At 46.7% G+C, this 12,980-nt stretch overlaps 1 protein-coding gene across 4 annotated transcripts in view; it reads left to right on the top strand.

Moving 5' to 3' along the window:
- Nucleotides 1-11,589, top strand: part of KDM1A (lysine demethylase 1A) — a 181,340-nt gene extending 169,751 nt beyond the window's left edge. For all 4 annotated transcript variants that reach the window (XM_073317369.1, XM_073317368.1, XM_073317371.2 and 1 more), the window contains 3 exons: nucleotides 2,754-2,881; nucleotides 8,296-8,442; nucleotides 10,921-11,589. In XM_073317369.1, coding sequence (XP_073173470.1) covers nucleotides 2,754-2,881; nucleotides 8,296-8,442; nucleotides 10,921-11,106 — 461 coding nt within the window. In that variant the 3' untranslated portion in view covers nucleotides 11,107-11,589. The remainder of the gene's footprint in view (nucleotides 1-2,753; nucleotides 2,882-8,295; nucleotides 8,443-10,920) is intronic.
- The last annotated feature ends 1,391 nt before the right edge of the window (nucleotides 11,590-12,980 follow it).

The following is a 12,980-nucleotide window of genomic DNA, read 5'->3' as shown; positions in this document are numbered from 1 at the left end:
ATATGTCCCAAGCAAATACAGCATGAATACTTTAGTGACAATCCCCATCAAGATAAGAGTATCTCTGAGCTGGTGGGAAGATCATGCACAAGTGTGCATGGGCATTCATTTCCTATCTCCCACACCCAAGAAGACCATAATCACAGATGCCTCTTTGTAGGGTGGGGACTCACATGGATGATCACACAGCAGGTGACACTTGGGTGCCCCTGGAAACCAGGATGCATGTAAATCTCCTGGAATTCAGAGCAGTGTGACAAGCATGCCATTAATCCAATTTCATCACATTCTCCTAATGTCAATCAATATGACAATTGTAATCTACCTTAAAAACTAGGGAGGAGCGAGATCCATTCCCCTGTGTATCGAAGCAGTCAGTTTATGGAACTGGTATATAGAGAACCACTTCATCCCATCAGCACCATACCTCCCAGGAGCCAAGAATTTGCTGGCAGACAGCCTCAGCTAGCACTTTGCCACTGACCAAGAGTGGAAGTTACACAGCTCAGTGGTGAACCGCATTTTCTCTCAGTGGGGAACCCTTCCGTACACAAACAGGAAATGCAGCATATACTGTTCCAGGGGAGCTCAGGACTACTTTTTAGAGGTAATGCTCTCTATTCCCTCAACAGACAGTTTGAACTATGCCTTTCCTCCTATCCTCCTGCTTTCTCAGGTAGAATCATAGAAGATTAGGGTTGCAAGAGACCTCAGGAGGTATCTAGTCCAACCCCCTGCTCAAAGCAGGACCAATCCCAACTAAGTCATCCCAGCCAAGGCGTTGTCAAGACGAGTACTGCAGAACATTCAACAGGACAGAGTACGAGTTATTCTTGTGCCCAAATGGCCAAGGCAGTTCTGGTTCCCAGGTCTCCTGCATATGTCGGGCCAGCCGTCCATCGTTATTCATCCCTTTCCGGACCTCTTGATTCAAGAGGAAGGCGAGGACAGACATCTCAACCTAGAAGCTCTCCACCTCATGCTTGGGTGTCAGACCTAGAACATTTATTTCAAAACTTGTCAAACAGTTCTTTTGGATTACCTCCTTACCCTCAAGATAAGTCTTTCCCTTAGCTCAATACAGGTTCATCTCTTGGTTCTTAAAGGGGCTGAATTAGAACTTTCCCACCAGTAATAAGACCAACCCCGCAGTTGGACCTTAAGTTAGTATTTGAACCCCTGGCTACCTGAAGTTTGATGCTTCACCTGTCTATGGAGGTTGCTTTCCTTGTTTCCATCACCTCAGTCAGAGGAGTAGGTGAACTGGAAGCCCTCATGGCAGACCCTCCTGTATTTCATAAAGACAAGATCTCACTATGACTGCATCCAAAATTCCCAGCCCTAAAGAAGCTTTGGAATTTCACATAAACTAGACTATCCACTTACCTATGTTCTTTCTAAAGCCCCATACCCCCAGCATTGAGAAAAGACTGCTCCCTCAATGTGAGATGAACTTTGGCATTTTACCAATGGAGAACAAAACAGACCAGAAAGTCACCTAGGCTGTTCTTTGCCAAAGTGGAATGAGGTCAAGGACAAGCAATTTCCTACCAGAGGGTCTCCAAATGGATCTCTGGCTGTATCTTATTGTATCAGTTAGTACACCTTCCTGCTCCACATGGGGAGCGAGCCATGAGAACTTAGGCAGCCTCAGCAGAATCACTTCAAGAAGTATCTCTGCTTCATGTTTGCAAGGCAGCACTATGGTTCCATCCATGCAGGAGACATCACATTTTGGTCCAAGCTTCCTCTGCTGACTCATCCTTTGGGAGAGCAGTTCTGCAAGTGGCCGTACCACCTATATACACGCACCCTTCTCTGAGTACTGCTTGTCAGTCACCTACAGTGGAATACTCAGAGGGACCAGCACTTGAAGAGGAGGAAAGGAAAGTTACTTACCCTTTGTAACTGGAGTTTTTTGAGATGTATGGTCCCTATCGGTATTCCACTACCTGCCATCCTTCCCTTCTGCTTCAGATCTTCTCTTATTCACGGTAAGAGGAAGAACTGGAGAGTTATTGGTCTGCATCCCTCATTATGTCCTCAGCACTGACTGAGGCAAGCAGGGGCACAGACTAACAGACACTACTTGCTAGAATTCTCTAGTCTCAAGTGCATGGACTACACACGTATCCACAGTGGAATACAGGTAGGGAACACACATCTCAAAGAACTCCTGTTACAAAAGGGTAAGTAACTTCCCTTTACCAAGCAATCCAGATCACTCTGTATGACAGTCCTGTCTTCATCGTTTACCACTCTGCCAGTCTGTGTCATCAATGATTTTGTCTTTATTTGCAGATCATTCATAAAAGTGTTGACTACCATCAGGCACAGTACCAGTTCCTCTGGAGCCCCACTAGATACACACCATGATTCCCCATTTTAAAAAAGCAATGGTGTCTTTAATGAGGGCCACCCCCATCTCTTTTACCAACTTAATCTTTCCTAAGCAGGTTATAAACAGTGATATTTAACATTCCCATCATTCGGATTGTCCCAGCTAAGAAACTAACAAAATGTCCATATTAATTATAATGTAACCTTATCTCACGTATTTCAAAGTGAAGTATTTGCACTGTGGTGGCTTGCCTGGCTCTTGGTGACTTAAGGCCATTTTGTAATTTTATTGGGTTTGGTTTGTCCTGAAAATTTAGGTTCTGTTCCACATTTTTCTAAATTAAAGTACTTTGTGCATAATTTAAAAGAATCTGCCAGCACCTTGATGCATTGTTTTTCCTCCTCCTCCTTAGCTCCAATTCTCTTGGCCTTAGTAGCAGGAGAAGCAGCTGGGATCATGGAAAACATCAGTGATGATGTCATCGTTGGGCGCTGCCTTGCAATTCTCAAAGGCATCTTTGGCAGCAGTGCTGTCCCCCAGGTACTACTCTCACTCCATTTTGTGTATCAGTCTGAGTCCTAGAAAACATACGAATCCTAGATAATTGATTGTATTATCTACCTGTCTGTACTAGATATTTATGCCACTGTTTGCATCGGTGTTTGAATGCCTCCATGGTATATGGGAGTGCCAGCTGTTCTTTTCTAGGACCTGTTTATGGAGTGAATCTATCAAGACCATAACCATTTTTCAAAATGTCAAAGACATTGTAGGACTTTAGATGGGTTTTGAATTGTTCATTCTCCAGGGCCACACTTAATCTGACAAGTCTTAAAATTGTGTAAACTAAAATGGCCACATGTACATAAATTAAGTCAGGAATTCTATCTTTGGACTAGGATCAGGGCAAGGATAGCAATTTTTGTGAAAGAATGACCAATTGTTAATACATTTAGCACAGAGGATCCTAACTGACCTAGCACAATGTTTACATCTTTGATACATTTATCACAATATCCCGGGGTGGCCAACCTGAGCCTGAGAAGGATCCAGAATTTATCAATGTACATTGCCAGAGAGCCACAAGAGTACATCAGCGGGCCCCACCCTCCCTATCCCCCCATCAGCTCGTCACGTCCCCCCATTCACAGCGCCTCCCTCCCCGCACCTCCTGATCAGCTGTTTTGTGGGGTGCAGGAGGCTCTGGGGGGAGGAGCGAGGGCACAGCAAAGAAGGGGGCGGGAAGGGGTGGAGTTGTGGCAGAGCCAGGGGTTGAGCAGTGAGCACCCCCCGCCACATTGGAAAGTTGGTGCCTGTAGCTCCAGCCCCAGAGTCGGTACCTGTACAAGGAGCCGCATATTAACTTCTGAAGAGCCGTATTTTGCTCTGGAGCCACAGGTTGGCCACCCTTGCAATATCAGATTCTTCTTCGAGTGCTTGCTCATGTCCATTTCACATTAGGTGTGTAGAGTTCTTGTAAAGTTAGTGTTCATAGATAGTAACTGAGTTAGTTAGCCCTTAGCAATAGTTAGTTTTCTTAGTCCAGTCAGGGACTTAGCTGGGGGACAGGGCATGCCCCGGTCCCCAGACTTTAAGCCCTGCAGTCGCTGCAAATGGCCCATGCCCAGAGGCAATCTGCATAGTAGCTGTCTCAGGTGCCTCGGTGAAGGGCACGTAAGTGATAAGTGTTGAATCTGCAAGTCTTTTAAACCTAGGACTAAGAAAGAGTTTGAAATCAGACTCCAAGCGCTCCTGATGGAGTTGGCGCTCACTCTGGCCCCGGAGCAAAGGTCCAACTCGGCACCCAGCACCATGGCATCGGTGTGTGGTGCCCCACCGGCACTGATCCCTGTCCTCAGCCCCAGCCAAGAAATCAAAGAAGCCTGGTAGGGGATGGTCTCCTATTCCCTGCAAGGGGAAGGACAGGGCTGTGGGTGAGCTAAGACCTGCGCTGAGTGGCTCATCTCCCCCATAGGGAAGTTGGGCCTCAGCTCATGTCGAACGATGCAACCCACCCTGTTCCTTGCCTGGAAGCCCGGACACAGAGGCGGGCCTTCATCAGCTTCAGGTGCCAGGGACACCTGAAGCACTCCAGGCTGTGCAGGAAATCCTGATGCTCCTGGCAGTGCCCAGATCTTGGGGTAAGGCCACCTTGGGACCTTTCCATCTGTCCTCACCCCAACAGTACTGATCCCCATCGTGGGGGACGTCCCATCACCACTCACCCGCTCGACACTGTCATGCCTCTGAGTTAGGGAGGCAGACACATTGGAGCCCTCTACAATCACTCACCTCCTTACCGAAACAAGGGTTTCTGTTCCTGGTATTTTCTGATCCCAAAGGCTAAGGGTGGTCTGCTTCCCTTCCTGGACCTGTGAGACCTCAAAAGATACCTAAGGAAGCTAAAGTTTTGCATGGTCTCCCTGGCCTCCATTATCCCCTCCCTGGATCTGGGAGACAGATATGCCGCCCTCGACTTAAAAGATGCATACTTTCACATAGCGATCTTCCCAGGACACACTGGCTTTCTCCGTTTTATGGTTAGTTCAGCCCACTGCCAGTTTGTGGTCCTTCCGTTTGGCCTGGCTACAGCACCAAGAGTGTTTATCAAATGCATGGCAGTAGTTGCGGCCTACCTCAGGCATCGGGGTATCCCGGTTTACCCGTACCTTGATTACTGGCTGGTCTAAGACAGCTCCAAGGCTCAGGTCCAAAGTAATGTCACTATATTACAAGCCACGTGCCATTCCTTGGGACTGCTGGTCAACCACAGAAAGTCCATGTTAGTTCCAGCTCAAAGGATAGAATTCATCGGGGCCATGCTTGACTCGACCCAGGCGAGAGCGCTCCTTCCGTTAGACAGGTTTCAGGCCCTGATGGACCTCATCGCGGAAGTGTCCACATTTCCCCTGACAATGGCCAGGGTTTGCCTGCACCTGCTAGGCCACATGGCAGTTTTCACATATGTGGTCCGCCATGCCAGGCTCCGCTTGCAGGCTCTGCAGCAATGGCTGGCGTCAGCCCATTCCCAATCCAGGGACCACCTGAAAGAGATCGTAACCATTCCTCCAGCGGTTCTCACCTCACTGTGGTGGTGGACTGAGCACAAGAAGGTCCTAGAAGGAGTCCTGTTTGACAGTCCCACTCCATATGTCGAGCTAGTGTCAGAAGCTTTGGACCTTGTTTGGGGGTGTGCCTCAGACAACTCCGGACCCAGGGGATGTGGACCTCGGAGGAGACAACGTTACACATAAATGTCAAGAAGCTCAGAGCGGTCCGGCTAGCTTGCGGGGTCTTCCTGCTGCACCTGTTGGACAAAGCAGTGAGAGTCCTAATGGACAATATGACTTTGGTGTTCTACGTGAACAGGCAAGGAGGAGCGCATCTGTTGGCTATCTGCCAAGAGGCTCTCCGTCTCTGGGACTTCTGCATCAGCCACGGTATCCATCTGGAAGCTGGTCGCCTCCACGGCATCACCTAGCAGATCACCTCAGCAGGGACTTCTCCTCTCACCACAAGTGGTTGCTCCACCTGGAGGTGGCCTGCGTAATCTTCTAGAGGTGGGGAATTCCCAAAGGAGATCTGTTTGCCACCAGGCGAAACAGAAAGTGCTATTGGTTTTGCTCCCAGCAGGGCCTGAGCAAGGGCTCCCTCTCTGATGCCTTCCTCCTGTCGTGTGCTGAGGATCTGATGTACACATTCCCTCTGATTCCTCTGGTCAGCTGCGTCTTAGTAAAGATCAAAAGGGGCAAGGCACAGCTTATTGTGATCTCCCCTGCGTGGCCTCGCCTGCACTGATTCAGCATGCTCATGAACATGGCGGTGGCCCCTCCCTGGCCCCTTCCCTACCGTTGGGACCTGCTGTCACAGGATCATGGTCAGCTCCTACACCCCACCCTTGAGTCTCTAAACCTCTTGGCATGGATGCTCCATGGTTGAACCTGGAGGAGCATACCTGCTCAGAGGAGGTCCAGCAGGTCCTCCTCGGAAGTAGGAAGATATCCATGAGACTAACTTACCTGGCCAAGTGGACAAGGTTTTCCTGCTGGGCATCGGAGAGAGACTGCACTGAGGAACGCGAAGAAGAAATGTCCATCTTGGACTATTTACTGCACCTCAGGACCCAGGGTCTGGCGCATTCTTCCATTAGAGTGCACCTTGCGGCCATCTCCGTGTTCCACCAGCCGATCCAAGGTCAGACGGTCTTTTCTCATGACATGACCTTCAGGTTCCTGAGGGGCCTCGAGGCTTTCCCCACCGGTATGGGCCCCTGTCCTGCAGTGGGACCTTAACCTGGTCATTTCCAGGCTCATCAGCCCGCCTTTCGACCCGCTGGGCTCCTGCTCCCTTTCCTACTTGTCCCAGAAGGTCACTTTCCTGGTGGCGGTGACATCGGCGAGACAAGTCTGAGATTTAAGGCCTTGACCTCAGAACCGCCTTACATAGTGTTTTATAAGGACATGGTCCAGCTGGGGCCCCGCCCAGCCTTCCTACCGAAGGCGGTATTTTCCTTCCATGTGAGCAAGGACATGTTCCTGCCTGTGTTCTGTCCCAAGCTGCACAAGACTGCTGAGGAGAGGTGTCTGCATGCGCTGGATCTCCGGAGGGCCTTGGCCTTTTACCTGGAGCGTACGAAGCGTTTCTGTAAACCGACCCAGCTCTTCATCGTTATGGCGGATAGGATGAAGGGCCTTTCAGTTTCTTCACAGAGGATTTCCAATTGGATCACCTCTTGCATAAAGACCAGTTACAAGCTAACAAAGGTCCCACCACTGCCGATTGTCAGGGCCCATTCAACTAGAGCACAGGCATCTTCAGCGGTCTTCCTGGCGCACATCCCGATCCAGGACATCTGTAGAGCCATGACGTGGTCCTTGGTCCACATGTTCATGTCTAATTATGCCATCACTCAGCAGAGTTGTATTACAATTTGCGCAGCCGTGAACTCCTACCCACCTCCACGGGAACTGCTGGGAGTCACCTACAATGGAATGGACGTGAGCAAGCACTCAAAGAAGAAAAGACCGTTTCCTTTTCTGTATCTGGTGTCCTTCGAGATACGTTGCTCATGTCCATTCCACAACCCGCCCTCCTTCCCCACTGTCGGAGTTTCCAGCAAGAAGGAACTGAGGGGGGGGGCGCCGCTCCCCTACATATACTTCCGGCACCGGTGCACGTGGCGAGCACACACACCTAATGTGGAACGGACACATGAGCAACACATGTTGAAGAACACCAGTTACGGAAAAGGTAACTCTTTTCTGTAATGTCCCTCTAATTTAAATATGGGCCAGGGTCATAATGTGGCATCCCAGATCTAGAACTGGCAAAAGCAGTTTGGTCAGGCAAGATATTCCCTAAGATGCTTCATGAGTCTCAGAAGTGCTCTTGCTTTCATTCACAATTGTAGGAAGTGCTACCATTTTGCACATTTTTAAGTGCATAAATTCTGTTCCCATGCGCAGACAGCATGGTAATTGCAGTTCTCAACAGGTGCTAAGTCGCTGCTTTGTGATTGTTTAAAACATCTGATTCCAATCTTCTCTGTTCTGTGGAGATTCTGTACTGATGTCCTGTTACATGTGTCTGGTAGAATATCTGCAGAAGTGAGCTTCCTGATCCATGAAACCTGTGGGGCAAATAGTTCTTGACATACAGGGAAACCAAATACAGGCAACACACCATGGGGTCACAGAATATCACAGAATCTCGGGGTCGGAAGGGGCCGCAGAAGGTCACCTAGCCCAACCCCCTGCTCAAATCCCCAATTTTTGCCCCAGATCCCTAAATGGCCCCCTCAAGGATTGAACTCACAACCCTGGGTTTAGCAGGCCAGTGCTCAAACCACTGAGCTATCCCTGATTAGGGGGTGTCATGCTTATTTTACTTGCTGTGACTTACTTGTGTAAAACTAGTGACATATACAACACAACATTCTTCTTTTCTTGTCTTAGCCCAAGGAGACAGTGGTATCTCGTTGGCGTGCTGACCCTTGGGCCCGGGGGTCCTATTCTTATGTAGCGGCTGGATCTTCTGGAAATGATTATGACTTGATGGCTCAGCCAATTACTCCAGGACCAGCCATTCCAGGTGCTCCCCAGGTGAGAGAATCTACAAATGCAATTAGAAATGACTGGCGTGAGAACATAGGGATTTCAAAAGCCATTTGGGAAACAGGAGCATTCACTAATTAATCCATTCTCCAGATACTCTTTAACGATTAGAGCTGGTCAGAAAACAGAATTTCCTATGGGAAATTCCAACATTTCGAAATTTGTTTTTGTTCTAAATTGGAAAAAGTCAAAATTTTGAAACTTCTTCTGAACAGACATTCTAAAAAATGTCTATTTGGAAACATGGAGATATTTCATTTTGGTAATGTCAAGGCATTATAATAAAATATATAATAATAAACATTTTCTAATATACAATATTAAATATAAAGGTTGAAAGAATTTTTTTACCTTATTGAAACAAGAAAGATTAAATGATTTGTTTTCATACTTTTCCATTGAAACTTTCATCAAAATAGAAAAGTTTTGACTTTGAAACTATTTTCTCCATCTGAAAACTCTTCCATCAAAAATTTTTTGACCAGCTCTACTAATGAACCTTCGGATTCCTCTCGAAAACTCTACCAGGTAACTGTAACTGAATTTCATTAGAAAATAAGCTTCAGAGGGATAGCCGTGTTAGTCTGGATCTGTAAAAGCAACAGAGTCCTGTGGCATCGTATAGATTAACAGATGTACTGGAGCATGAGCTTTCGTGGGTAAATACCCACTTCGTTGGATGCATCTGACAAAGTGGGTATTTACCCATGAAAGCTCATGCTCCGATACGTCTGTTAGTCTATAAGGTGCCACAGGACTCTTTGCCGCTTTTATTAGAAAATAAAGCGTTCATGTTTCTGAACATACCATTTAAACAAGTTTTTGACTGGATCCTGTAGAGGAAAGTCTGTTTTGAAAAGGGCTCCATCAGAGCAATCAGTAATCACTTCCTCTTGTGCTGTTACTTCTCATGGTAAAATGTTTCAGATGCCTGATGGCAGTGAATGTGCTTGGCTCTTAGTCCAGTCCTCCTGTTCAAGAAGTAAAAGTAAGAACTTGGCTCATCTTAGTCCATGAAAAAAGCTGAGAGGTAGATAATGTTATAACAGAGTTGTGTGTGGAAATGAGCATAAATCGCTCTAGTACATCATCTGCCTGTCAGGAAGCGTGTACAGAAATAAGTGTCATTCACAAAGTGTCTTTCCAGCCCCCAAGTTGCTTGAGGTACATTACAAAGATTTGCAACAAAAATACCAACTCAGCTCAACCTTCGCCATGATGTAGCAAGGGGCCACCCTGTAACATGTAACCACATCAGTGGGGGAAGGAACGAGTTGTAATAAGTTAAAAGAAATGCCTCTGAAGAATCATTTAAAAATGTTTTCACGGTGAGGAGTGATGGGATAAAGCTGAAGGGATTAGGGAAGTGTCCATATTTTAGGAGCCACAGTGAAAGTCCTGTTTTCTGCTAACCTATTGAGCAAATGGTGGAATCCCTAAAAGCAGGGGGCTTCTGAACATCACACGGTGAGGCTCCAGGACCAGGGTCTCATTTAGTCTCTCTAAATACTGTTATGGTTGGTTAAATCGCTTAGTTTAGCCCCTGCTATGTTGCTGGATAGTCTGCACCACAGACTGCAATGCACAAACGGTTAATTGTCTCAGGTTTTTCCCCTCTGCCTTTATTCAAACCACAGTATGTCAGTGTGCACTAGTGAACTTTTAGTGCGCAGCAGCAGCATCAGTGGGGATGCTTAGTGTGTTTGGTATGCTGAAACGCAGTAGATTTATACTCCAGCTCAATATGCAGTAAGTGTTAATATAGATTTCAGAGTAACAGCCGTGTTAGTCTGTATTCGCAAAAAGAAAAGGAGTACTTGTGGCACCTTAGAGACTAACCAATTTATTAGAGCATAAGCTTTCGTGAGCTACAGCTCACTTCCTCAGATGCATTTCCACGATATGCATCTGAGGAAGTGAGCTGTAGCTCACGAAAGCTTATGCTCTAATAAATTGGTTAGTCTCTAAGGTGCCACAAGTACTCCTTTTCTTTTTGTTAATATAGACAGGCCTTTAATCAGATGTGGTGGTGTGGAAATGATCAAACACACAATGTTGAATACACAACATTCTGTGCTCTCTCCAGCCCAATTTCTGGCTTCAAAACCGAACTCTATGGCAGTCTTTCTTTTTGCTCCGATGCCCAACACCCTCAGCAGCCAGCAGTAAAGTGTTCCCGTGCAACACAATAGATGTCTTTTTAAAGCTGAAAATTTGTGATAGTTGGGAGGCACATGAGGATTCTCCTTTGGGCAAGTGGCATTTGTTGAAGGAAAGATTATACCATCCCTGAGGTTACCTAGTTCATACCTAAACCAGCTTTGTGCAGCAGAAGTAACTCTGTGAATAGGAGAAATGTTTATTTTTAAGTAGTTCTGCTGAGAAATCTAGCATTTATATGAGAGAGCCTGAGCTAAGTCAGCTGCATGGCACCCTTAACAATGTGCTGTCTGTTCTTCTTCCCAGCCAATTCCTCGCCTCTTCTTCGCAGGAGAACATACAATTCGTAATTACCCAGCAACTGTCCATGGTGCTCTGCTGAGTGGGCTGAGAGAAGCAGGACGTATTGCAGACCAGTTTCTTGGGGCCATGTATACGCTGCCACGCCAAGCTACACCGGGCGTGCCCACACCACAGGCCCCTAGCATGTAAGGGAGATACAAGCTGCCAGACAGAGGAGTGATGGATTCATAATGCATTTGCTGTGGACTTGTTTTTGGGAGCAAGATATCTTCATAGTCTGTAGCAGTAGCCACTGAAAGCACTGTGCCAGAAGTCACTAAATAGCATCACCCCATTGGAATGGCCTTATGAAATATGATCTGACTATTGCCCATGCACCTGGTATACAGATCCCTGCCTGTCTGTTTGCCCGAGTGTCTATATATACAGTCTCTTACTGCCAAACTGGTCAGGAATTCCTGTGGTAGTGCAAATACATTGGGAATCTAAGCTCCTAATGTTTAGCTGGATTTCTTTTGGCACATAAAGAACCTACTAGTGTGTTCCCAGTTCAGTAATTGCACAAAAGGTTTCAGACTCTCGTAGCTGGTGGTTGTTGGTAACAGTGTAGAATTTGTCTCTTATGTGGACTTCTTTGTTTGTTTTGAAAAAAATAAAGTTTTCACCAAGTTCCTTTCTTCCTCTTTCATTTGAGAATTAAATTGGTGCAGTTGTCTCCTCCGTAGTAAAAGCAGAGCTACGAGTAATGCTCATCGCAGAACCACTCCAAAATAGCCCTTCAGCCACTGCAAAGTCATCTCTCACTTGGGATAAATAGCCCTTGAATCAGGGAACTGGAAGCCAAGTGGATGCCCTAACCACCAGGCTACAGCATTATTCATTCTCTCCCTCTTCACCCCCCACTCCACCCGTAACTGTTTGTTTATACAAAATGGAACAGCTTCAACAGAAGAAACTGAGGGAGCCCCACAATAGAATATCCCATAGCTCAATGGTTAGAGTGCTCTCCTGAGGGTATGTGGGGAGAAATTGAATTCTGGTCTCCCACATCCCAGATATATTCTCTAACCACTGGGCTAAAAGTTGTAAGAGAGAATGCTCCGCCTCCTCCTGCATTTCTTGCAAGAATGGCAGACTTCAGGAGAGGGGTTCCCAGCTGTGAGTTGCTAGCCTCCTCCCAAACCGGACCAAACCCCCTGAGAGGTGGAGATTAGGACACATTCCTCTCCTCAGCATCTCCTTTGACTAGCTTTGGTAGCTCCCCATCTAGCACACTGTCTTTTGTGGATCTCATTCCTAGACCCCTATCTCACCTGCAGGCTCAGGTGAGTCAGGCTGATTAATGTGAAGACCTGGACACAGGAAATGAGAGAGAAATTTTTAAGTAATAAAACCTGAGGCAAGAAATCTCTGTTATACAGTCTTCTGCCTGGTGGCCTTGGTCTCCTGAGTATCAGTCACATGCAAACCTAAGTTTGGGTTTTTGGTAACTTTTAAGCACACTTTCAGATGCTGAGTTTCTTGAATTCTACAATTACAAGCGAAATGAGAAGGTACACTCTTCAGAGCAGGGCCATTATATTTTTGGCTAGCATGCTCCCAGGGCAGTGATAATGAGTTTTAGAAGCCAGGAAGGTGTTGGCTGTTGCTCTCTCTACTTCTCTACCTGCATTTCTGGATTGTGTTTTTTGCAGTAGGGTAACTTTAACAAAAATTAAATTGCTAAATAAATGCGACCGTTTTGTAAAAGTTACTGTTTCTCTGCAGAGCTGTTTGATAGTAATCTCACTTCTGCGTAATGTGCAAAGCCTGCCAGATGTCTTTCTCTGAGCCATATGACATGCTGCTGCCAGGTGTTTTCATGCTAGTGTAGAGAAGTGCTGCAGCAATCAGTGCACTCTGCAGAAAAGAACATTAGGTTCCTGTTTAAATGCCCTCAGCTGATGTATTCTATAACCATCAGGAATGAAGGAATCCTTTCAGAATTGCAGACATGACGAACACAGATACTGAACTACTGCATTTGTCTTCACCTAGACATTGTCCTACTTAGTCGTCAGATG

This window comes from Lepidochelys kempii, chromosome 19 (genome assembly GCF_965140285.1).
Source record: "Lepidochelys kempii isolate rLepKem1 chromosome 19, rLepKem1.hap1, whole genome shotgun sequence".
NCBI classification, from domain to species: domain Eukaryota; kingdom Metazoa; phylum Chordata; order Testudines; family Cheloniidae; genus Lepidochelys; species Lepidochelys kempii.
This window is presented reverse-complemented; position numbering and strand designations above follow the sequence as displayed.